This window comes from Wyeomyia smithii, chromosome 1 (assembly GCF_029784165.1).
Source record: "Wyeomyia smithii strain HCP4-BCI-WySm-NY-G18 chromosome 1, ASM2978416v1, whole genome shotgun sequence".
Lineage (NCBI taxonomy): Eukaryota > Metazoa > Arthropoda > Insecta > Diptera > Culicidae > Wyeomyia > Wyeomyia smithii.
Window position 1 is genome coordinate 138,279,277 of NC_073694.1, and position 24,200 is coordinate 138,303,476.

The window sequence follows — 24,200 nt, forward strand, 5'->3', positions numbered from 1 at the left end:
CAGTGACCGATAGCGACGAAATGACGCGGGGATACGAAAATTGGTGTTAGAATCACAAAATAAATTGTCCATCGGCTGGACATACACTATGCTCTTTACTAACCTGACCGGCCGTAGAGCATCACCAGTGACTCTATCGATGCGTTGCTATCCCCAGTAGTGGATTCCACGCGTTCTTTCCCTTCGATGATGGCGGATGATCAGCCTCGGTTGTTTCCGCGATGGCCGCTCAGCGTAGATCTGTGTAACAATGGCGATGAACAACTCTCTTTTGCAATGGCTTCCCTTCAGCTTGGCGTGGGTTGTAGTGAATCGTGTAGCGATGATGTTTCCGATAACCGTAATCTGGCCAAAGACCCTCCGTGCAAATCCGTGTCCCGAATCCTTGTAAAGCCAATCCGGTTCGAAGGACCAGCAATGTTGGGTAATAACTGTGTCCTTCGTTTGGCCTTCGATAGCCGCCTTGTTTCCTGGATTTGCTGGCCCAATATTCCCCTAATAGGGCGATAGGCCTCCAGAATGTCACCACCAAATTAAACAGAAACACTACACTGTATTGGCTACTCCTATATTTTAACATCTTAACTTCATAATTATTCTAATATCTTAAATTAACAAATGAATTTTTAACGATGACCAATAGACTCGCATCTAGCGTGCGATTTCGACCGTTGATGGCAAGCGACTCATCTCCGTCCGATCGCACTCGCTCTTATCCAGCATCGATTTGTCCCGGCTGCACGAACAGACATACGGCCCATCGGCGAACGCACTCCTGCTTCGTGCGATGTTTCCTTATCGGTTATCAGTTTGGTTGATATTGGCTGCATACGTTCGGATATAACGATAGAGTGACCAAACAGCTCGGAAGCCGGAGTGAACTCTGTACTTCACTTTGAAACCCGATTTTGCAGCTTCCGGATTCTGGAAAACATTCCTAAATTGTCAAATACAATCAAATGAATCCACTCTTTGGGTTCTAGAATATTGATGTTATATATGAAGCAATAATTTAAGTATGCTTGAGACTAAACTAAAAATCCTAAGTTTTATGCACCCCATTCCGTTGGATTAATTTTTGGATTTTCAAAAGCAAAAATTCAATCGCTTTGCGCCACCCCATTTTGGGTCCGATTGAGCTGAAATTTTGCACAGGGTGTTTTTTCGAACAGGTGAACATATTGTATAGGGTTTCTCAAAATGACCATTTTGGTTAGCACCATTGGGCAGTCAACTCGAGTGAAGAAAAAGATTTACTTCTGTCACGGCGAATTGCTTGAATTTTGCTACTTACGCCCTAATCGCAAATTACTCCAGATTTCCAAATCACTCCACAAGCTTCTAGAAACTTTAAAATTATTTCTTTTATACAGAAATACGAACGGGAGCAAAAAGAGGGCTTTTAATGGTATTCATGAAAAGTTATTTTCATAATCACTTTTCTATTCAAGACATCAGTTTGGAAAAAAATATCAGAGGCGTCTCGTCCACCTGTTCAACCTGTTCATAGGACAGGTAGACAATCTCAGAAAAAAGTGATTTTTTCACATTTGTAGAGTGGATGAAAAATCGTCGGAGTAATTTATGTGTAATTTCAATGTTATCCCGAACATCCTTATTTTATTTTCTACATAGTGGAAATGTATGCACCGTGAAGAATGTAACCTGATGGGCTACATTTCAGACTACGCCATACAACTCACACGCAACGCAACCCACACGGCCACACGCAATAATGACTACCGTTTATTCAGACTTTTCACCTGAACTAACCGTCGTTCAACACTTCTCTGCACCTTCAAGTGCGGCAGGGTAGACGCAGTCATTCATGCTCACCACTACTAATGCGACGCCTCGCGTAAAAGTGACATTTTTGGTTCAAACTTTCTGCTGAACAAAACCGATGTCAGCGAGAGGAAACATTCATTACACACCTCCTCTCTTTAGTGTCTGGTAATCTGTTTCGTTATGCCTTTCTGTTTCTTCTCTCGACGTCATTAAAATTTGAGAGAGACCACGTGGCCGCGAGAGTTCGCAGATCCATCTTCAGAGCTTTCGTAGTGCAAATGAAAAACGAGCAAATTCATTCATTATTTCTGTCAATGTGGTGGAATTCTTCCGTCGATGTATAGTTTCATTCAAACCTCTACACCCATTTTGTTCATTCGAAAACTTGAACCTCGCATAGTCCGCATAGTAAACGTTTGTCTTCTTACGCGCTGCTTTCTTTTTAGTTTAAAGAGTTTTTAGTTTAGTTTTAGTTTTAGTTTAATTTCAACATCGTCAAAAGAAACGCTTTAGCATTGAACAAAGATAGGTTTTTTACTCATGCGAAAAGTTTAGAGGCAAATAGATCATAAACATAATTTCAATTATCGTTGGAAAAAACCTGAATGATACTGACATTGCATATCACAACGCCATCCGTCGAGCGAACTTTTCTAGTTCTTCGACGGATCCAGACTTATTTATGACTAAAACCGATCATTGAGAATCATGATGTGATAAATGTGGATAAAGATTTCCTCCATGAAATGATGCAGGTATCATTATTCTACGAGAAAATTAACGGAAAACTCGCGGTCATAATAGACCGTAGAAATTCTTTGCCATATAGATAAATGTAGAGAGATAAAAGTTTTCGAAACTGTTATCACGATACTGTTGTATTAGTGTTGCAAATGTTGATTGAACAGGTAGCCCACTTGGTCACGCGTCGCCTCTGAAAAATATGACAGTTAATTATTAAATTCCCTATAAACGAAATTGTTACAAACATTTCGAACAATTTTTATCATTACATAAATGATAATTGATAATTTTTCAGGTCAAACAGCCAACGCCGCTAGCGGCCAGAAGCGTCAACAATAAATAAACAAAACGTAGAACTACGTGAATAATGAAACACAAATTTCTGTACAAACACTAGTAATTATGACCTTGAAATTACATTTACGTGAACCACAAATTAAGAGCTTTCGATTGATGTATTTATCATCGTTGTCCGATTCATTTGAAGCAAAGTCATGTTTCAAGATGGCTTGACTCAGTTTTTTGAAAATTTCTCGGAAACCTCTTAACCACAATCTACCACAAATTGGATTTCGAACTCACAAATTAACCACTAAATATTGGTGATAAAAGAATTAAAAAAAATATTTTTTCCAGCCATCTTGATCACTGGCGTCGGGTCCACCTGTACAACATTTGCACTGCACAGGTACCCTATTTCCTAATATCCGGATATATGCAATTATCGAAATAATATAACCTTTAAAAACAAGTAAGAATACTAGCGAAACGCTTCAATACAAAGCATCAAACACTTTGGTTTGATTTTCTTATTTTATTTAAGGAAAAAGAACTTAAATAATTTTTTGGTGCATATGAAATCAGCCACACGACGCCTCTGATCTTGATAGCCTTTCTCGTTCGAACTTATGATTTGTTAAAATAGATTTACACGAATACTTAATTTTTTAGAGAAAAATACACCTTCAAAATTTCTACTGGATTTATTTTCTACTTTAAATAACGGATTTCTGGTACCCAACAGCACAAACATACCGAGCATTTAAAACATAACATTTACACACATATGAGCATACATTAACACATACACATGCAAATACCATGAAATAAATATGTTTCAAATACATCACGCGAAAAATCCAGGTGATTACTCCTGGTTACCGGAATACATCCTAAAATGGCCAAATTTTGCCTAATCTGGGTATTTCGATGGCGAAGATGGCATCTTTCAGTTTCTGGAAAAAAGCTTAAAATGACCAAATATCATCCATCATGAGTATTGCGGAAGCGTTATATCCAGAGGCCAGAAATCAACTTGGGACGCCATTTTAAATTTCTAGATAGTAGCTTCCGATTTTTGGAAAATAACCTAAAAGAGACAAACATTACCCAATGTTTTCAGGAATCGGGATAATGCTCGGAAGCCGGAGTTAACTCTGTACTTCACTTTGAAACCCGATTTTGCAGCTTCCGGATTCTGGATTTTCATTTCAAAAATTTAAATAATAGTTTTTCAATTATTTTATTCTGAAGTATGCCTACATAAACTACATTTTCGTGAACCACAAATTAAGAGCTTTCGATTGATGTATATATCATCGTTGTCCGATTCATTTGAAGCGAAATCATTTTCAGAGATGGCTTGACTCAGTTTTCTGAAAATTTCTCAGAAATTACTCAACCACAAATTACCACAAATTGGATTTCGAAACCACAAAAATCACCACTAAATATTGGTGCTAAAAGAATTTAAAAAAAAAAACTTTGTCAAGCCATCTTGAAATGAGCCATTGCCTTGGGTTAGTAACGAAAGGCTGAAACCCGAAAGGCTGAAAAGTATTTATGATAACGAAAGGCTGAATGCACAAAAGACTGAAACATGAAAGGCTGAAACTTTTGTAACTTGATTCATAATCGTTCAAAAATTTGGACACATGGATAGCAAATCTTTATAAGGTGACAGAGTTCAATGTTTGAGTATTAATTGATTTGTACAATGGAAAATTAATTTTCGGCAACATTTGAATCTATACGCACTTGACTCTTGTACACGTTACCTAGATGATTCAGGGCGAGACGGCCGAAGGCCGCGAGTGTGCGCCGGCGACCCGCCGTCGGGAGCGCCGGCCACTGCGGGGGGGCAACCTCCCCGCAGAAATTACCTCTGTATAGGTTCGTTGGTTTTCCTAGGTCTACTGACTCGTAGGGGTGATCCCCTAGTTTAGTCTGAACGAGCGATAGCGAGTAAGGACAGCATACATCTCAGACAATCGAGTCGGCCGTAGGACGCGAGTGTTTTTTCAAAAATGACCTTTATGAATTTCAGCCTTATGATTTTTCAGCTTTTCGTGATTCAGCCTTTCGTGTTTTTCAGCCTTATGTAGCTTTCAGCCTTTCGAGTTTCAGCCTTTCGTAGTAGACCCCATAGCCTTCTTTATCAAATATTACTGGTTAGAACAACGGAATAATAGTTGCCATTAAAAGCCATATAATCTTATTTGTTAGGGTTTATAGTCGTAAAATCACAGGAACAACATCAAAGTTATCTTCGAGTAGTCGCAACTGCGAGGTTTCGTAGAGTAAAATATACACATATTTTCTTAAATGGCACTTGGATGCTGATTTGAATTAACATTTACTGTTACCACTGCTCGTGGTGGCGAACGATTAGGTTCGAGTTCGAGAGTCGGTTGTCGAAGCAACAGAAGTACCCATCGTCAACTCAGGCAAGGCAGCCGCATTTCCCTCTCTCTTCTATAAAAAAGAGAATATGAGCAATGGATGGGTGAAGGGCACATAAGCGAATGTTTTTCGACTGTATGTAGTGGTAGTATTTCATGAGTTTTCTTTTTTCGTACGGTGACGCAACGATGGTAGTTGGTAGCGATCGTTGTCGTTTACATGTGTTGCCTTAATGCTACTGACCCATGAAAAAGTGAGGTCGAAAGAAAAACTAATATTTGCAAAATTTGATCAATGATTAAGTACTGACGAATATTATGGAGTGGTGACAAAAAATGTTTCTATCATAAAACATATTTTTCGTGTTCGAGACTCTAATAAGTGTTAGTGAATAACATTAAACTAAAATCTTGTCGTGATATACTTAAGAGCAGTTTTTTTGAGAATAGGTGTAAATTATTTTGTACAAAGAGAAACCAATGAAAGTATCTCGACCGACGCTCGAAACGTTTCTATAAATATTGGAAACTGGCCGAGTTATACTAAATAATTGGTGCAGTGCTATCCAAATGTAAAGATTACCAGAGAATTTACAGATACAATCTTGCTGCAGATTAATGACTACGATCATGACACTGATAAACCCAGGTTTTGTTCACAGCAATGGTTGAAAAACGATAATCTTTTCCATTTTCGTGGTTTTAAAGTACGAAGCGCAATAGTCAGTTGGTTTGTTATTGTAAGTTAGTCTTCTTCAGAAGATTATAATAAGGTTTTCTTTAAAAAATACTAATCAATTTACTTTAAAACACTCGAGCTAAAATAAAACTACTAACAACTTGACAGTTGAAAAACAAAGAGAAGTTGCATTAGCATGTGTAACTGTCATTTACCTATACGGCATTTGACAACATTTATATTTGTTTTGTTGGTGTTTTTTGGAACTACAATCTGTTTCACTCGTGTGTTATACTTTTTCTAGCGGCGCAGACAAAGAGTATTTCTTTCTGGCGTGACTAACATGTTTAGTATTTTTGCACTTTAGCGCTGCACCACAAAAAAAGAAATTCGGCATAAGCAAACGTTGATCTGGCAACACTGGGCAACTGGACACGGTAGTGGCTGTACACAAACTAGCTAAATCAGCTGACAGTTTCCTCGCGAACATGTTCGCTCTCCACGAGCCAAGCATAGAAACCTTTGTGTGAAGTGATCATCGTTATAATGTGAACGAAGACAGCCTGATCGCTAAATTTGTTGCCGTTCCTCACCAGCGATTTAGCCTGGGGCATGCTCTGTGAGTGAGACACATCAGCCGACAGAGTATAAGGCTAATGACATACTGAGGCGTCAAATGAAGCGAAGCGTTGAGCGTATAAGAAGCGGAATAAACAGAAGCGTTGGGTGAAGCTTCCTATGACATACTGGAGCGAGCGTCGCAAATACGTTGTGTTGTCATATTGCTAGATTCCAGCAGCGGTTTTGTTTAAAGAAAAAAAAAACGAATTCGTCCAATAAAGATTTGTTTGCATCTTCAAGCACGGTAAATCACGTTTTAGTAAACATAGAGATTATTTATGAAGTAAAATAATATTTCTGAAGTCAGTTGCGTTACAGACGTAGTAAAATATATACGAAATTATTCTTATTTTTAAACCCGCTGACCCCGAGTAACGTTCAACTAGTTTATTGTATCTGTTAGGCTTTGAATAATTCCTGTGACTATAGCTAGTCACTCAGCGGCTTGTGTTTCATGACCGAAAGATTCAGCATGTTAGGCATGCAATATCAATCAAAAATACCAGTGTTATTTTCCCGACGACCTGAAAATTTTTCCCGATAATATTTTCTATCCGAGAAATGACCTTTTTTCTTTTTTTAAGATTTAAGACCAAAATAAAGCGAAATATAAAGCACCTGGTGATATCAGGTTCAGTCGGACATGATATTAGTGCACTGACATTTTCTAAACATTTTAACATTTTCTAAACGAAAATGTATTCTATTTGCTTTTTTCAATTACCAAACCCAAACAAAGCAAATAAAAAACACCTGGCGATGAAAGATTTAGTCTGAATATGGTATTACCATACGTATACGCGCGTCAAAACACTACTCGTTCTGTTTCGCCGCCTCTACCGACGCGTCGTGCCGCCCGAGTATGACCGGTTTAAGCGTTTCATATAGACGTTCGAAGAAGTAGCACGGACGCTTTTGCGACGCTTCTTGCTTCGCTTCATTTGACGCCTCAGTATGTCATTAGCCTAAGGCTACTGACATACTGGAGCGTCAAATTAAGCGAAGCGTCGAGCGTATAAGAAGCGAAACAAATAGAAGCGTTGGGTAAAGCTTCCTATGACATACTGGAGCGTCGTTACGCGCGTTCGCAATTTTGTTGTGCTGTCATTATCGTTGATATTTAGTAGCGGTTTCGTATGAAGTAAAGATGGATTCGTCCGATGAAGAATTTTTTGCTTCTTTAAGCACGATAAATTTCGTTTTTGGCAAACAAAAAGATTTTTCGGTACACCCAATAAACCGAAATAGAAGGAATGATGGAGAACACCACCAAATTTATGAAGAGCTCCGAAAATATCCGGACAAGTTTCGTTCATACACTAGGATGACCATGGAAACTTTCGATACGGTATTAAATTTGGTGCAGAATAGACTAACAAAAAACTGGACAAATTGCAATAGTGAACCAATTTTTCCTTGTGAACGATTAGTGATTACTCTAAGGTAATATATGATTGAATATTTAAATTTTATTGTAAATTGAACCAGGCATTTATTTATTTGAGTTCAACATTAAAGTGATCGAGAAACTCGACATTTTCACTTACATACGTTCCACGATAGACTACAAAATTCATAATTATACCTGTACACATATTTGAAAACATTAATTTTTGATTCATATTAAATTGGTTTTATACAAATATTTCGGAATCATGGTGTAGCAAAAATGAATGTTTTTGGAGTCACCATGATATACTGTTAGTACGATTTGCATGCTGTACCGAAAATTTGACAATCTTTTCTGACCTGTACAATATTTACCTGAGCGATCTTTTTCCCAGGTATCTTGCAACGGGCTCATCGTTCACAACACTCAGCTTTTCTTTCCGTATGGGCCGCTCTACGGTAGCACAAATAGTGCTAGAAACGTGTAATGCTTTGTGGGAAATTCTACAGCCTATTTATATGCCTGCACCAACGGAACAAATGTATAGAGCTGTAGCCGAAGAATACTGGCTAAAATGGAATTTTCCAAATTGTATTGGAGCTATTGATGGGAAACACATACGAATAAAATGCCCAAAAGGAACTGGATCGTTATGCTATAACTACAAAGGTTTCCATTCAATAGTTCTACAAGCAGTAGCAGATGCCAATGCAAAATTTTTGGTGATAGAAGTGGGAGGATATGGAAAACAGAGTGATGGAGGAACTTTTAGTAGTTCCGATTTGTACAAACTACTGGAAAATGGCCAATTGAACATCCCTCCGGACACCCCATTACCAGATGAAGAGTTCAGCTTGGATATGCCGCACGTTTTCGTCGGAGATGAAGCATATCCTTTAATTAGAAACTTGCTCCGCCCATATCCCCGTTCACTACTCGATTCGGAAAAGGAATACTTCAATTCACGGTTGTCCAGGGCCAGAAAGTGTGTGGAATGTGCATTCGGCATTATGACTGCAAAGTGGAGACTCCTTTGGAAACCAATTGAGGTGGAAATAGAATTCGCGGATGAGATCGTGAAAGCTATATGTGTACTACATAACGTCATATTAGATCATGAAGGACTTGATTCCATTCTGGACGAAAATGTTGACATAAATAGAGTGCAGGGTAAAAAAAATCAAGGTTGCGGATCCAATAAAATTTGTACTAAAACTGGACGTTTCGTGCGAAACTATTTTGATGGTTTTGTGAACAAAAATAAACTAAATTAATTTTAGAAAACAGGATTTATTTAGTTTTGCGTTGAAGATTTCTTTAAATAAAACGTTATTAAAATTAGAAAGTACTTGAATTTATCGAACACTAGAGATGGGAGATGTTATCACGGAATAATATTGTCGCTTTGAAGTGCTACTCTCCTCATCATTGTTGTATTGCACAGTAACAACGTTTGGTTCGTCGGAATGTTGATAGCTGATATTACATGGCTGAAGTGTTCCTGGTACCTCGAGAAAAGAATCTTCTGCAGGACGTGTAGGCGTAGAATGATGGTTCAAATCAATGATATTAGTATCATTCAGAAATCTGTTTCTCTTATAGACATGGTCTTGGACCACCTTCTCTAAATCCATGCGAAGGTCGAATTTCTCTTCCGCTCTCAATTTTCGAACATGAGGTAGGAGACTTTTAAAAAATGCTTCATCTTCATCGTCACAGCAATGGTGATTTTTGGTGATTTTTTTTTTCTAGTAGCTTTAGCTTCTGCGCCTCGATGTCTATCAGCTGTTGTTGTACTCCTTTTTTCTGGTTTTTCTGTTTTGACGACATGTCGGGAACTTCCAAGTTGCTCATATTGATATCCTCGACGAGAACTTCCTCATTCGACTCAGGGTATGTTGGCTGAGAATCTTTAGCAAACTCCATAATATCAGTATCGTTGACCATCAGGTTTCCACCTGCTTTACGAGGCTTCACCTGATCTTTGATAAATAGCATTGTTTGGAAATAAGGCCAAGACGAATACACTTCATAGTTAGATGGCCCCGGATCGCCCGATCTTCCTATCGGAACCTTTTTGAGCTCTTTTGCGAATGTGTCGCGAAGCGATTTCCACTTTTTACGAACTGCATCCGCTAAAACCAGAGAATAAATTGATGTATCAAACACTCTGTTTATTTTGTTTTTCAACTTACTTGTTAGATCACCTCCTAGTTCATTGGCCACTTGCCTCCAAAGTTTCTCCACCATTATGCGATTCCTGAACTGCTTGAGAGTTTTGTCCCATAACGGTTTTCTTGCAAAAACTAGCGCAATTAAATTTTCGTTTTCACTCTCCATTCTGATGTAAACAGACTTACACGATTAGAGTAAAAAACCCATTGTAGTATACATTTTTACACACACGCTCGCGAAAATGACTTCGAAAAGACAAAGATTTAACACATTTTCGTAAAAAGCGGAACCACTCTACAACTGCTCACTTTTTTTACAACTAGCATTTTTTAACAGTTTGAAATTCCTTATATTTTTTTTAACAGTTTGAAATTCCTTATATTTTCGAAAACATTTTGGCTTACAAGATCGGATAAGATGACCACAAGCCAAATTGTTTGACCGCGCAAAGCACTTAGAAAAACACAAACATCGTTATTTGAAATAATGTTTGTTTCACAGAACATAACTTATAACATATTTATTTGCATATTATTAAATATCAATTCGAATTCGATATCGATACTACTTGCTATCGAGAAACCAAGTACAAACGACACTTATATAGCATGAACTGAGACAACCAAACACCCGCATCAACTATAGTATCATAGAACTTGTGTTTTTTTTTATAAACCAAGCAGGCGGTACTGAGGTGTGCTGGTAAATTTGTTCTGCAAAATTGGTGGTGTGAGGTAAGTTAAGGTCGAATGCAATGATGTTTATATAAGTTGATTTTATCTCATGTTTCAGACGGTCACTTAGGTGAAACTAAATAAGGAGTAGGAGATATAGTGAAAATGGTCGCTGTCCAAAAACCATCGAAAACTTAAAATTCGGTATTGCTGTGCTGCAGTAACAACAGAAAAATTACGACGGCTGCGATTGGAACTTTAGCAGACACAGCAAAATGTATCCTGTAATGTCTTATCGGTCGAAAAATTACCCTAAAAACGTACCTTCAAACCAGCAGTTTCGTTACAATACGAACAATACATAGAAACAAATTAAACAGTCAATGGAGCATAAAGTACGGTAGTATAGTGATCTAACCAAGCTAGCACAAGCTTATGAGAAACAAAAATATTGTTTAATGACAAAAATTTACACCGATCAAACCTTTATTGCTACTGCCACCTCATCGTTGCCTGTTATCCAGCTACCAACACTTCCCGGACAAAACACGATCCAGAATCTGTTGGAAATGAACCAGCAGGTCGACAGTGCCGATTTGGAGACGGTTACGAAAGAGGATACACCACAATCATCATCTAATCGAATGTCGGACTCGAATGCAAAGGTTAGATTTCAATGTACATAATTTATATATGAAAGATAATGAATTGAACAATTATTTTTACAGGTACTGTATGCTGCACCTGTTCAGATGGTCCTGCATGAGGTAAATCCGGATGCGATGCCAATCGAGCTTCTAGTTTCCCCTAGTAACGGCTTTTTTTCAAGTCTATAAGTATTACAAACTTAAGAAAAATAGGTTTCAATGTCGTGTTACGGTTTGTGTAATTAGTCTCGTGATTGATACGGATACAAGACCCAGATCCTTTGGCCGTTCTTCCAGGTTTATAAAACTGTATTAAAATTTTTAGTGATGTGTAGAATCTGTATTTGAAGTGATGTGTAGAATCGAAACTAAGTTTAAAATAAACCAAGAAGTAACAGTGTCTCGTTTTTTTTTCATTTTAATTCCAAGCAACGTTAACCTAGTTTATCAAATTAATCAAAAACATTTAATGTCATTTTCACGAAGACCTGAAAAATTAAGCGGAAATTGGTTCTTTTTCTTTGTTTCGTTTATCAAGCAAAAGAAAGCAAATATAAAAAACCTGGCGGTGACAAGAATCAGAATTAGTCTGAACAAAGTATTACTACGTGCGTGTACGCGCGTCAAAACACTTCTCGTTCAGTTTCGCCGCTTCTAGTGACGCGTCGTTGCCGCTCCAGTATGACCGGTTCGAGCGTTTCATATAGACGTCCGAAGAAGCAGCTCAGACGCCTTTGCGACGCTTTTTGCTTCGCTTCATTTGACGCTCCAGTATGTCAGTAGCCTAACAGTGTGGAGTTTTTCTACTCCGATATGGCGGGGCATTGTGTATCTGCAGAGGGACACATACAGACAGTCTGTTCAACTGTGGATGACGGCCAACCGGCATGGCGTGGCAGTCGCATTGAATGGAAATAATCAAATATTGAATTATAAATCATATACTCCGAACAGTAGTTAGTCAAATGCTTTTGATCATAATACAAAGGCTGCTTAGGAGGATTGAAGACCACAGTAAATCGAACAAGGTAAAGATAAATCATGTGTGCATCGACACGATAATTCTATGTTAACGGTTAACACATTTCAACAATTAATAATATTTTGAGAGCCAAAAAATTTTAAAAATATGAAAAATAAAAGTTTTAAATAAAAATGAATCATTTTATCTCACCAGAGCGTAGTTGCACCAAGCTACAGATGCTCGCTGAAACCACAGGCAACATCGCAATGCCTGTGAGATTTGTGCTTTTTCAAGCGGGCAGAAGATATGTACGGTATACTCCAGTTAGCGGATAATTGCCGATTGGAACCGTACTAGCATGTACTCAACACAGATACAATGCGAATAGCTGCTACAAGCAGCTTGGTAGTTTTCTATGAATCGAAGACGATGGTCGACCCACAAAACGTGGTTTTCATATTTTCCCTAGAAAATTATTCGATGGGTGATTAACACATGGAAGGACGCATGATTGTTAAGTGAAGCACATAAAAATGACGATTCATCTGCTATGGTATCAACTTATCGGCTGCAATATTGCAGCAAATGGATCTCGAACGTTGCGAGTAAAGCTCGTAATCGTGACAAAGCTAAGCTCTCTCACAGAATATTTTCATTGACATTATTTTTCTTCGATTTTCAGGACTCGTCTTACTGTGCACAAATCGCCCCTGATTTTTTTATTTTATTCCACAAGAATTTGAATACATATTTTCTGTTGGTCATAGTCGAAAAAATTTGTAAAACCGAATTTAAAAAATTTGGGTTATTTAGTATAAATTGCAAACTCTGCGTTTATATTTGCAATCAAACTCAACACTGAGTCATTTGTCGTCAAAAGAAAGAAGAAATAACGCTTTAAACTATTTAACAACTATTCTTTGGATTTTTAATATAACAAAGTCAAGTACGGGTAAAAGTAGCACGGGTGCCATTTTGAAACATTTTGTTTTTTTTTTTTTTGCATAAATTGATGCAGAATGCAAAAATACACCAGACTATCCAAGAGAAATCGAGATCTAATAACCTAAAAAAAGAAATATAACGAAAACAATTTTAGTAATAATTAACATAATCAGAATTTCTTTGAGAGCAAAAGTGATGCATGTCGTCTCTGCACGTTGAATGCAGCTCGACGATGTTAGGACAAAGAACATTCATGCCTTCAGCAGTGATGTTTGAATGATTGAGTACATTCGTTCACTGTTAGAAAACATTGGGTGTCACACATCAAATAGCATCACAGAAAAAACGTTGTAGGAAACTAACCCCTCCCCCTTTTTGAAACTTTGGATAGAAGAAGTTCAGAGTGCATTGGACAAATGGCGTCACCGGAAAAGCAACGTCGACAATTGAAATAAAATCTTTAACTCTCTCATCGGGACATCGGAAAACAACCCGGGAGCGGTCAGTCAATGGTGAGTCCTGGAATTAACGGTACTAAGAAACTCTGTGCATCCCAATGGTTCGATTAGGGATGAAGGGCCAAGAAGTTGAATTTGTCCTAGTCTTTCGTTCAGAGAGCCAAAAAGCGGACTGTACATGGCCAAAGCACAGAAGACTTCAAATCGTGACGAACGGCTAAATACGGTGGGAAAGTCACGGGCCCGGAAACTGTACACCCAGATGCTGACGAAGCCACATTGTCTCATCATAGATGATGACAAAATTTCATCTCGTTAGTCAAAATAAATAGATTTTGACCTGAAATATCGTTATAATCGTTTTTAAAGCTGTGATTGATATTTTTTTAGATAAAAAATCATTTGACATGTACAAACAAATAATAGCACATTCCCAGTAGAATACATGGATTTCATGGGTGATTAATTGCACCCCGATTTATCCTTCCCAGAGAATCCTTGGATTTATTCCATAAAACAAACAATGGAAATTTTACTCATAGCCTTGGGTAGTTTCTTAGACACATATCATGTTGTGAATACTATTGTAAATTCATCCCATTCTATGGTACATGTTTCAACAGTAAAGGTTGTAAAAGTTTCTTAATAAATTTTTCTTGAATTTATTTTGAATATTTCGAAGTTTGAGTGTGATTAAAATAACAAATGAGATAAACTGAATACTACCAAATTTCCCAAGGTACCAATAGAAGATATAAAAGAAGCACAGTCATGAAACGAGGAGACATGGCAATTCTTTTGATTGATTCTAACTAAATGTTTGAAATGTGTAAAGTTACACTTGTTTGCAGATTCTAAAACTAACACTATTTGAACCCCCCCTCTTTGAGCAGTTAGCATCTGTTTTGCAGGGGATTTTTTAACACCCAGGTGGGCCAGAATGACGATTTTTCCGATTGATTTTTATTGAGGGGCGACTCTTGGCTTTTGAATCCTTCTGCTCAACTACGATTACAATCATGCCCTCGAAAACAGCAAATTATTCCCTTTCTTACTATTTGGAAATAAAAATAAATAACAACAAAATATAAATTTAAATTTGGATTTGAAAATTTTTTGCCTGATATCCCAATAACAATCTATAAGGTAACGCGGTGGCCGCTGACATATTTATCTTCTAAAATTGAACCATAAATGATATCTCCACTCGTACCGTAAGAGCTTTGGGTAGTCTCTACCGAGGAATATTGCAATTCAACCACAATGTTCACCTTGTCTAGCAGAAACTCCACTTTTTCGCAGCGATTAACCATTTCATCGGATTGCTCACGACTCGTCGTCCACAATTATGGCACCCGTGCCCGTTCCACCGATCGATTCAGTTTTCACTTCACCGCAATTATCCGCACTCGGTTTGCCCCGTGTTGCCACTATTTTATTGCACTGAATGCACATGAGTCCTTCACAGTCCTTGAATTTTCTCCTTCTTCACAGAACACGTAACACTTTTTCGAACATCCAGTATAATATAGATTTTTTCTTTCGTTTTCTTCCTCAGTAGGAGTAGAGTGTAAATTTCGATCGATTTGCAAGCGAAAATCAACTTTTCACACGTTTAATCTGTTTTTCAGGCGAGCAGCATAATGATACATTAGATGGAAGCCATTTTCTAGGGAGCTTCGTTCTGTAGTTTTAAAATTGCTGTTCTTCTGAACCACTCATTGCCTTTTCACTAGCTCAGTTGGTAATTAACGAACTTAAGCTTTTCATTTTGCAAATAAACCATTAATGGAATCTTCTGGTGCCGACTTACGAAATCAGGTGGCTTCCTAAAATCACTGCACTGCACTTTATCGTCTCTTTCACGGCACAGACGAGTCCCTCTCTCGAGAACATAACAAATCGGGCTGCTAGTTCCGATAGAAAGAGGGTACGACGTACAACATGAGTCATACGCCCTCGGCTTGCATTGGAAGTCAATGAGAACTGTCAAGCACTGAACGATGTGTGAATTATTCGACGTATAATCCACTGCTGTAACACCTTTATCCAAACTTTGGCTGTATGTTGGAACGTGAACGTATCAAGCACAGTTCATCAGGATCGATCAGCCCATGGACTTGATGGGCAAAAACGACACAACGTCAAAATTGCTTCTCTCGCAGTAGACTTGCAGGTTAGACATACGAGTGCACGCACACATTTGTGGGAATACGTCATATCAACAGGGTTGCCACATTTTAATCTGTGTTTTCCCTTGAAAAAATCTTAGCATCTGTATCTGGAACAAAAATATCTGTAAAAAAATCTGTGTTGTTTAAACATAAAGAACTTTGTATTTTTTAAGTTTTTACGGTATATGAACAAAATTTTTAGCTTAAAACGTGTGAGGAGTTGAAAATATGTTCAATTTGCTTAATATTTAATCAGAGGCGGCGCGTGACCAAGTGGGCTACCTGTTCAATCAACATTTGCAACACTAATACAACAGTATCGTGATAACAGTTTCGAAAACTTTTATCTCTCTACATTTATCTATATGGCAAAGAATTTCTACGGTCTATTATGACCGCGAGCTTTCCGTTAATTTTCTCGTAGAATAATGATATCTGCATCATTTCATGGAGGAAATCTTTATCCACATTTATCACATCATGATTCTCAATGATCGGTTTTAGTCATAAATAAGTCTGGATCCGTCAAAGAACTAGAAAAGTTCGCTCGACGGATGGCGTTGTGATATGCAATGTCAGTATCATTCAGGTTTTTTTCCAACGATAATTGAAATTATGTTTATGATCTATTTGCCTCTAAACGTTTCGCATGAGTAAAAAACCTATCTTTGTTCAATGCTAAAGCGTTTCTTTTGACGATGTTGAAATTAAACTAAAACTAAAACTAAACTAAAAACTCTTCAAACTAAAAAGAAAGCAGCGCGTAAGAAGACAAACGTTTACTATGCGGACTATGCGAGGTTCAAGTTTTCGAATGAACAAAATGGGTGTAGAGGTTTGAATGAAACTATACATCGACGGAAGAATTCCACCACATTGACAGAAATAATGAATGAATTTGCTCGTTTTTCATTTGCACTACGAAAGCTCTGAAGATGGATCTGCGAACTCTCGCGGCCACGTGGTCTCTCTCAAATTTTAATGACGTCGAGAGAAGAAACAGAAAGGCATAACGAAACAGATTACCAGACACTAAAGAGAGGAGGTGTGTAATGAATGTTTCCTCTCGCTGACATCGGTTTTGTTCAGCAGAAAGTTTGAACCAAAAATGTCACTTTTACGCGAGGCGTCGCATTAGTAGTGGTGAGCATGAATGACTGCGTCTACCCTGCCGCACTTGAAGGTGCAGAGAAGTGTTGAACGACGGTTAGTTCAGGTGAAAAGTCTGAATAAACGGTAGTCATTATTGCGTGTGGCCGTGTGGGTTGCGTTGCGTGTGAGTTGTATGGCGTAGTCTGAAATGTAGCCCATCAGGTTACATTCTTCACGGTGCATACATTTCCACTATGTAGAAAATAAAATAAGGATGTTCGGGATAACATTGAAATTACACATAAATTACTCCGACGATTTTTCATCCACTCTACAAATGTGAAAAAATCACTTTTTTTCTGAGATTGTCTACCTGTCCTATGAACAGGTTGAACAGGTGGACGAGACGCCTCTGTATTTAATGAAATAAAATTTGGAGTGTTTTTAAAAATTAATGTCAATTTCGAAAAATCTGTAAATCTGTACCTTTCGACGAAAATCTGTATATCTGTATACACAGATTCTGTACCGTTACTTGGGCCAAAAATCTGTAAAATACAGATTAATCTGTACATGTGGCATCCCTGCATATCAAGTGGTGCGAGCTCTTCGTCGTCGGCTAGTGCCGCATTTACACATCTATCAACACACGCACACAACTAGAATACGACTGCAGACGTGCAGACACGCAATTTCACATTCCAAGCAGAGACGTTTTTGGTGTAACACTTGCACACATGCAAAGCCAAACATATAAAGTTGTTCCGCGATATTCGAACATACCTAATATCTTTTAAAGAAACATTGAACTTTAAAACTACCGAAACTGGCAACAACATTTAATTTCCTCCGCTCTTGTATCGGAGGGAGTGTCCTTTGAAGTTGGCCCATAAAGACCTGCAATATATGAACAGATTAATTGTTCCATCGAGAAAGTTTCCAATGATGTTACGTAGTACGACAGCACTCACACAAAATCGGCCACTTGGTGTGGGTATTAAGCTGTGGAATAGAGTCATGACAAAAAATTGACACAAGCGAAAGAAAAAAATATTTCCACTAATACTTTGGATTTTGCTTATTGCAAACAAAAGCAGTTCTGAGTGTTTTTTTGTCAATAAGATCATTTGTTTTAACTTGCTTTGTATGGGTTTCATAGATTAATAGTGCTGAAATGACTACCATACCATTACATATCTCTAGAACCGTGTGAATCAATAGAATTATTTTTTTCATTCTCAGACTATGGGTAGGTAGTGGACACATGGACGGTACTATCAGTTAAGAGATGAAAATTGGTAGTTTGAGCTTGAATCCACAATAAAAATAAACTCAAAACTTGTCGTAGTGATGTAACTTTTTGTTAAACAAAAAAATAATAAAACGAATATATCTTAATGTTTGATATTTTCCGAAAAAGAGAACCTATGAACAGTTTCATATACAAGAATTAAATTTCAAGACACGATTCGATATAGAAAAACTAACAGTGGGATATTGGACTTAAAGAAGAAACCCTCACAACAAAATTGGAAACGGATAAAGGTGCTAGCTGATTAGATTCTCCTTCTAGAATTTCTATTTTATCAACGAAAATACACAATTTCGCGTACAAAAAACTTTAACTCATCGATCCGTAGATTTATTGTTAATTCAGTTGAATTATTTCAATTAAATGAAATGCAGACAAATGAAAAGCAAAAGTCCGTTTTTTGGAAGATAGCAGATGGTCCATCTGGATCAATGGAATCTAGAAAGGTACGGAGATGGTTTGAGTCTCGGGTTTAAAGGGCTTTTTTTTGTTAACAGTGATGACGTAGAAGTCAAAAAACAAAAAACAAAAATCAATGTTCGGTACATTTTTTTTTCAAGAAATTTTTGACAGTCATGATAGTTTACGACTGAAAATGCCTACCTGCGTCGTTAAACAATGCGGAACACAATTCCAAATGGCATTTTCTTGTTTTTGGAGATCTACGTCACAACCCCAACACGTGCTTCTGTTTACCTCTGTTTCGTTACTAATACAGACAAATGAGTTTTTCTTCCTCACCTTTGTATACCTCATTGCATCTGAATCGGTTTTTCAAACCGCGTAGAATATCTCACTTAGATATGAATTTAATATTCAATACATCCGTTGTATCAAGATGCTCAAGATTGGAATGAAAATGACACCGAATCCCGGCTCTGGAGAGACAGTCAGTGGCAATAGGATCGTAGCACTAGCCCCATGATTCGTGTTCTGTACCCTAAAGGTTTAAACACAATTGATACGTTGCGGCTGCGTTTGCGGCAATTTGACAGTTAGCCCATACATTTTCTGTCAAATTAACGTCAACGCAACGCAAACGTATCCATTGTGCTTGGGCCTTAATGGTTTATTGCGAAGTCAGTATAAGTTAAATACACTAAGGTCGCTTCTAACGCGTTTTTTACGCGGATTACGGAATTTACGGGACAGAAAATTTGGGTGTCACTCCTTTCCCCCTGGGTGTCACCCCCAGTAAAAATCATCTTGTCATCAAACATTGTGCGGATTAGCACGTTCATGTGCTCTAAATCTACCCATTTTTGACAAATTGGTTGATAATTATTCTTACATTACGCCAGTGGATAAACAGAAGGTAAAATTCACATTATCTTGAAAAAAACTCGTCTTGACTGCAGCAGTAAAGCGAGTTTGAAGTTCCATAATCAATTAAAAAGATTATGCCAAATTGATATATCTTTTCCAGTAGTAATTGCTGAATTTCGAAAAACACATCAGTCGAAACCGTTTGGATCTTCGTAGAACACAACATATCCCAGATTTCAAGATACTAAGCATAAACAACCCAGTATTCTTACAAAATAATTGTACACTATCCAGTCACAAACATACAACTCGCATATAAGCAGAAGGCTACACGAAATGCGACATAGAAATAAACTTAATTTTAGGTAATTTAGTGGTTAGTAAAAATATTACCAAGAACTACAACTTTGAACAAATCGTTTGAAATTTGAATTTGAATTCATCGATTGAATCATAACGCTTAACAGACGGATTGGCATGGCATTATTCATCACGACAACGATGGACTACTGGGAGTTGCTTTATTTCCTATTTCTCATCTATCCATACTAGAATGTACAAAGGAGTGATTCGCGATTAGGGCGCAACTAGCAAAATGGAAACATTGGGAACATCACTTTGAAAATTCGCAATTACATTTTAAAATCGCAATTTAAATGGAAGTGAATAAAATTGACTCTAGAACTATAAATTGACGTAGAATGAAACTGTCTCATACAGCATCAAATCTGTCACCGTTACTGTCAATGGCCGTTAGGGACCATCCACGATTTTAGTACCTATCCCGAATTTTGAAAGAAATACATAATCATTAATTCTAACTAGGATGTTGATAGATATAAAATTGAAAAACTGTCCGTTAAAAAAAACTACCAAAATAGTCGGCCAATCACTCCGTAGAATACGTCGAATCTGGATACACTGACCAAAAAAAAAACAAAGTGCTCACATATGCACACATATACAGCAAGAACTTTGACTACTTAGCCGCCGTAATGCGGAGAACGGTTTGTGACTATACTACTATGCTTTACTGCATAAGAGATTAGATATGTCTGCTAGTTATATCGCTAATCGGCAGCATAGAGGAAATCCCGAAAAACCATTCATTGAAGCAAAATCAAACAAAAAAAGTAGAGTAGCTGTTACATATTCCGACCCGGCTACCCAATGAAAATTGAATGAAATTGGAAACGCGAGAGAGAGAAGCGCACTAAAACGGAATCTCATACCCAGGTTAATTATTTTTCTTTCATTTACCACCTTGTCCAGTAGAAAAAAATATGATAAAATGGGACAATAATCTTATATTTTACCTCTGAAACCGATTCCTCGTCCGATTCTGACGAATCTGATACGCGGGGCTGAAACTCGGAGAAGGTTGTCTCGGTATCCGACTTGGCCGGAGACGATTGCGGGCTGCCAGACTGTCGGCCTGCTCCGCCCGTTGCCGCCTTGGAGGTGGTGTTACTACCTACTGCTGCCGTTGACATTACTTTAGCATTACTTATTTCCCGGTTAGCGCTGAAACTTGCACTACTTGCTAAATTACTTCCGGTAGATACAGTGCCAACTTCCGGTTGGACACGACATGAATTATTTTGTTGCTGCTTCGAATTATTCCCTTTAGCAGCAGCTCCCCTGCTTACCAGTGGTGCTCCGTTGCCACTACCACTGCGAACACTTCCGCCACCTTCACTAACACTAGCACAGCTATTACCACTACCACCACTATTATTACTATTGGATAACGAAGACGGCTGCAGCTGCTGCTTGTGCAGGGCCTTCGAATTCGATTGATTCACTAGCGACGAAGATTTCTTCACATTTCTCGATTTGTCCCGGTTCTTCAATCCGGATTGTTCCGCATTCCGCATCTTGTCCGACACCGGTTTCCAACGCCGGACACATTCAACTTGCGTTTGACGCACTTTTAACTCTGCTAGAGCTACTTTTTAACCGGAATTTTTTCGCACAAAAACGCACTTCTTTCTGGAGACCGTCGTCGTTGCGTTGTTCGTCGTTCGTTCGCCAGTACCATTTGTCGCCATATTCGATTTTCTGCCCTACTTCTGTCTGCAGTATGAACGAAATGGGCTGTAGTGCTTTCTCACTTTCTCCACTGTGGCTCGGGCAGGGTCTATTTCGTCACTTCCGGGGAGTGGAGGCGAGAAGGAATGATTTGAAGTGAACGCTGCAGGTCCAATTGAAAATGGACTGCAATTTGACACAAATGACGGTACGAGGGGTTATTATTGAAGTTTAAAATCGTGCAAATGCAAGATTATTTGTTTTACACACTAATTTATTTACGCAGAAAACCAGCAAAATTTCGCTGGATTTTGTCGAGCTAAAACCAACAATTCACCTAGCGAAATAAATTTTACTGTTTATCCAGCAAAGCAAAATTTCTTTCAACTGACAGCACTCAACTGTCAACCAGAGATGCCAGATGTTTTTGAAAAATGTCTGCAACTGCTCGAAAAACCGGAAAAATCTGCTTGAAATCTAACAAAAATCTATTCGTGATTCGAAAAAATTTCGCTCGCGCTGGTAAAAGTCTGTAAAAATCTGCACACATTTTGAGAAAAACTGCGCAAATATAAGGAGACTCTGACAAAAATCTGCAGAAACTATGGAAAATCTGTGAATATCTGCAAATCAATAGAAACCTGCACACAGACTCTAAAAATCTGCGTTTTGCAGACAAATCTGCACATCTGGTATCCCTGCTGTCAACAGCAAACTGGAATTAATTACTGAATAATTAGCAATGAAACTCTACTATACATTAAGCAAAGCAAAGTATATTCTGATGGTTAACCAGTTAGAGTAAGGGAACCATATTTCCACATACATAAGACATACGTAACACTCAGGAAAAAATCTCCCAAAAACGTTGATACAAAATAAACTACTCGAAAATACCAACCTCTGTAAAAAAAACTTCTGTTTGAGTTGTCTTTGAAGGCAGTGTACCTGCGCAGCCCTGGATTTGTCTCGTTCCTACTCGAAAAATGCAGCATTGATTTTGTAAATAACTTTTTGACAGTTCCTTATGGGATTTTCTTTGGGGCTCGATAAGTCCGAGAAAAAGAAAATTCATTTTGTTCATTATTTATCGAGCAGTTTGACAGGGCGAGGTTCGGAGTATTATGGTGCAACGTGTACCAGAAAAAAAACGCCAGTGTTACGTATGTTTTATGTATGTGATATTTACCTCAGGCACCACCTTTTACTCACCACAGGATCATAATCAAATTATTCTTGAACTACACATCAAATTTTTATTGCTGGTAACCAGCAAAATTTGCAAAAGTGACAGATCGTTTGCTGCATGTTCAGTAAAACAAAATACAAGTCTCGTAAACCCACCCATAAACACTTATTTCCATTTTAATTGTTCGGTAATTTTCATTACCGTCGCATTCAGTAAACTTGAAATTTTCCTGATCATTCTGTAATTTCCTGAAAAATTACTGATGTCGGTTAATTTTTCAGCCCAAATAATGTTCAATAAAATTCACTTGACGAGCTCAGCAAAAAACATTGCTGACCCCTAGTAAACTAAAATATTTTTTGTACTTTTTTACAGTTCAGTAAATATTTAACTATCTATCAGATGTTGCTGAAAAACCACCAATTGTTTTACTGGACTTTTGTTTTTTTTACTACACTGTTCGGTAATTTATCTGCATCTGTCAAAACAGAATCGCACATCAGAAGTCGGCCATTTGGAGATTTTCAGAAAAGTTTCATGACTGTGTCATTTGAAGTGTTCTACGAGCCATTTGGACAAAAAATCAAAAAACGGTATCGTGCATTCAAATTTTCCACCACAGTAGATTGATTTACTCGAAGCCTTTAATAAAAAGTATATATTCGCCATGATATAAAACGTATCTAGTTTAAGTCGAATGTGCATGAAACATCCGTATACTGGTCTAAACAATCCGAAATACCTGTATTAAATTAATCATCGGTTGCAATAGTAGCTATACACACCAAATTTGCTGATTTTTGTTGTGCTGTGTTTTCAGCAATCTGTTCAGCAAAATGAAATTTGCTGATTATTCAGTAATGCTCAACTGCATAGAAGTGACATCGTTCGCTGAATGTTCAGTAAAACAAAATACAACTTGCTGGTTGTCAGCTATGACAATTTGCTGTACATTCAGCAAAGCATAAATCAATTTGCTGGTTAACCAGTTAGTTCAAGGGAACCATGTTTCCCTCAGGCACCAGCTTCCATCCGCCCATCGGATCGGATCATAGCCAAACTACTGTTGAACTAGAGATATATGATTATCATTTCAACTTTTAGGTTCATCTAGCCCAACAGTGACTTAGCTATAGTCCCATATCTGCTATCAGGAGCTAAGCGATGATCCCGTACCAGCTGCACAGCGATTTGGCGCGTTTTACTAATGACAGCGTAAATTTTTTTGACATATCAATTCTTTCGCTGGATTCCACAAACATTCATTTACTGTTTTCTGTTCAGCAAATAGTTTTGTTGTATTTTCGCGAATCACTGAATTGATTACTGGTTTTCAGAAAATTTATCAATGAAATACTGGTTTACAGCAA

General features: G+C 37.8%; 2 protein-coding genes and 1 long non-coding RNA gene across 9 annotated transcripts in view; 2 read left to right on the forward strand and 1 right to left on the reverse strand.

The window, feature by feature from the left end:
- LOC129718864 (ankyrin repeat and KH domain-containing protein mask) overlaps positions 1-21,663 on the reverse strand; it is a 60,527-nt gene extending 38,864 nt beyond the window's left edge. For 4 of the 6 annotated variants that reach the window (XM_055670040.1, XM_055670039.1, XM_055670038.1 and 1 more), the window contains exon 1: positions 20,927-21,663. In XM_055670040.1, the coding sequence (XP_055526015.1) occupies positions 20,927-21,487 (561 nt within the window). In that variant the 5' untranslated portion in view covers positions 21,488-21,663. Of the gene's footprint in view, positions 1-14,979; positions 15,895-20,926 lie in introns of those variants that run through there. The other 2 variants (XM_055670041.1, XM_055670042.1) reach the window with 2 other exon arrangements.
- On the forward strand, positions 7,380-9,221 carry LOC129718865 (uncharacterized). 2 transcript variants are annotated; one of them, XM_055670044.1, is made up of 2 exons: positions 7,380-7,956; positions 8,298-9,221. In XM_055670044.1, the coding sequence occupies exons 1-2, from the start codon at positions 7,661-7,663 to the stop codon at positions 9,175-9,177; spliced, it is 1,176 nt and encodes a 391-aa protein (XP_055526019.1). In that variant the 5' UTR covers positions 7,380-7,660; the 3' UTR covers positions 9,178-9,221. The 2 variants fall into 2 exon arrangements, with proteins under 2 accessions (XP_055526019.1, XP_055526020.1); XM_055670045.1 differs by having other exon boundaries at positions 7,380-9,221.
- Positions 10,724-11,713, forward strand: LOC129718866 (uncharacterized). The gene is made up of 3 exons (XR_008727069.1): positions 10,724-10,812; positions 10,871-11,417; positions 11,481-11,713. It is a non-coding gene; the product is annotated as an uncharacterized LOC129718866 (long non-coding RNA).
- Positions 21,664-24,200: the final 2,537 nt, after the last annotated feature.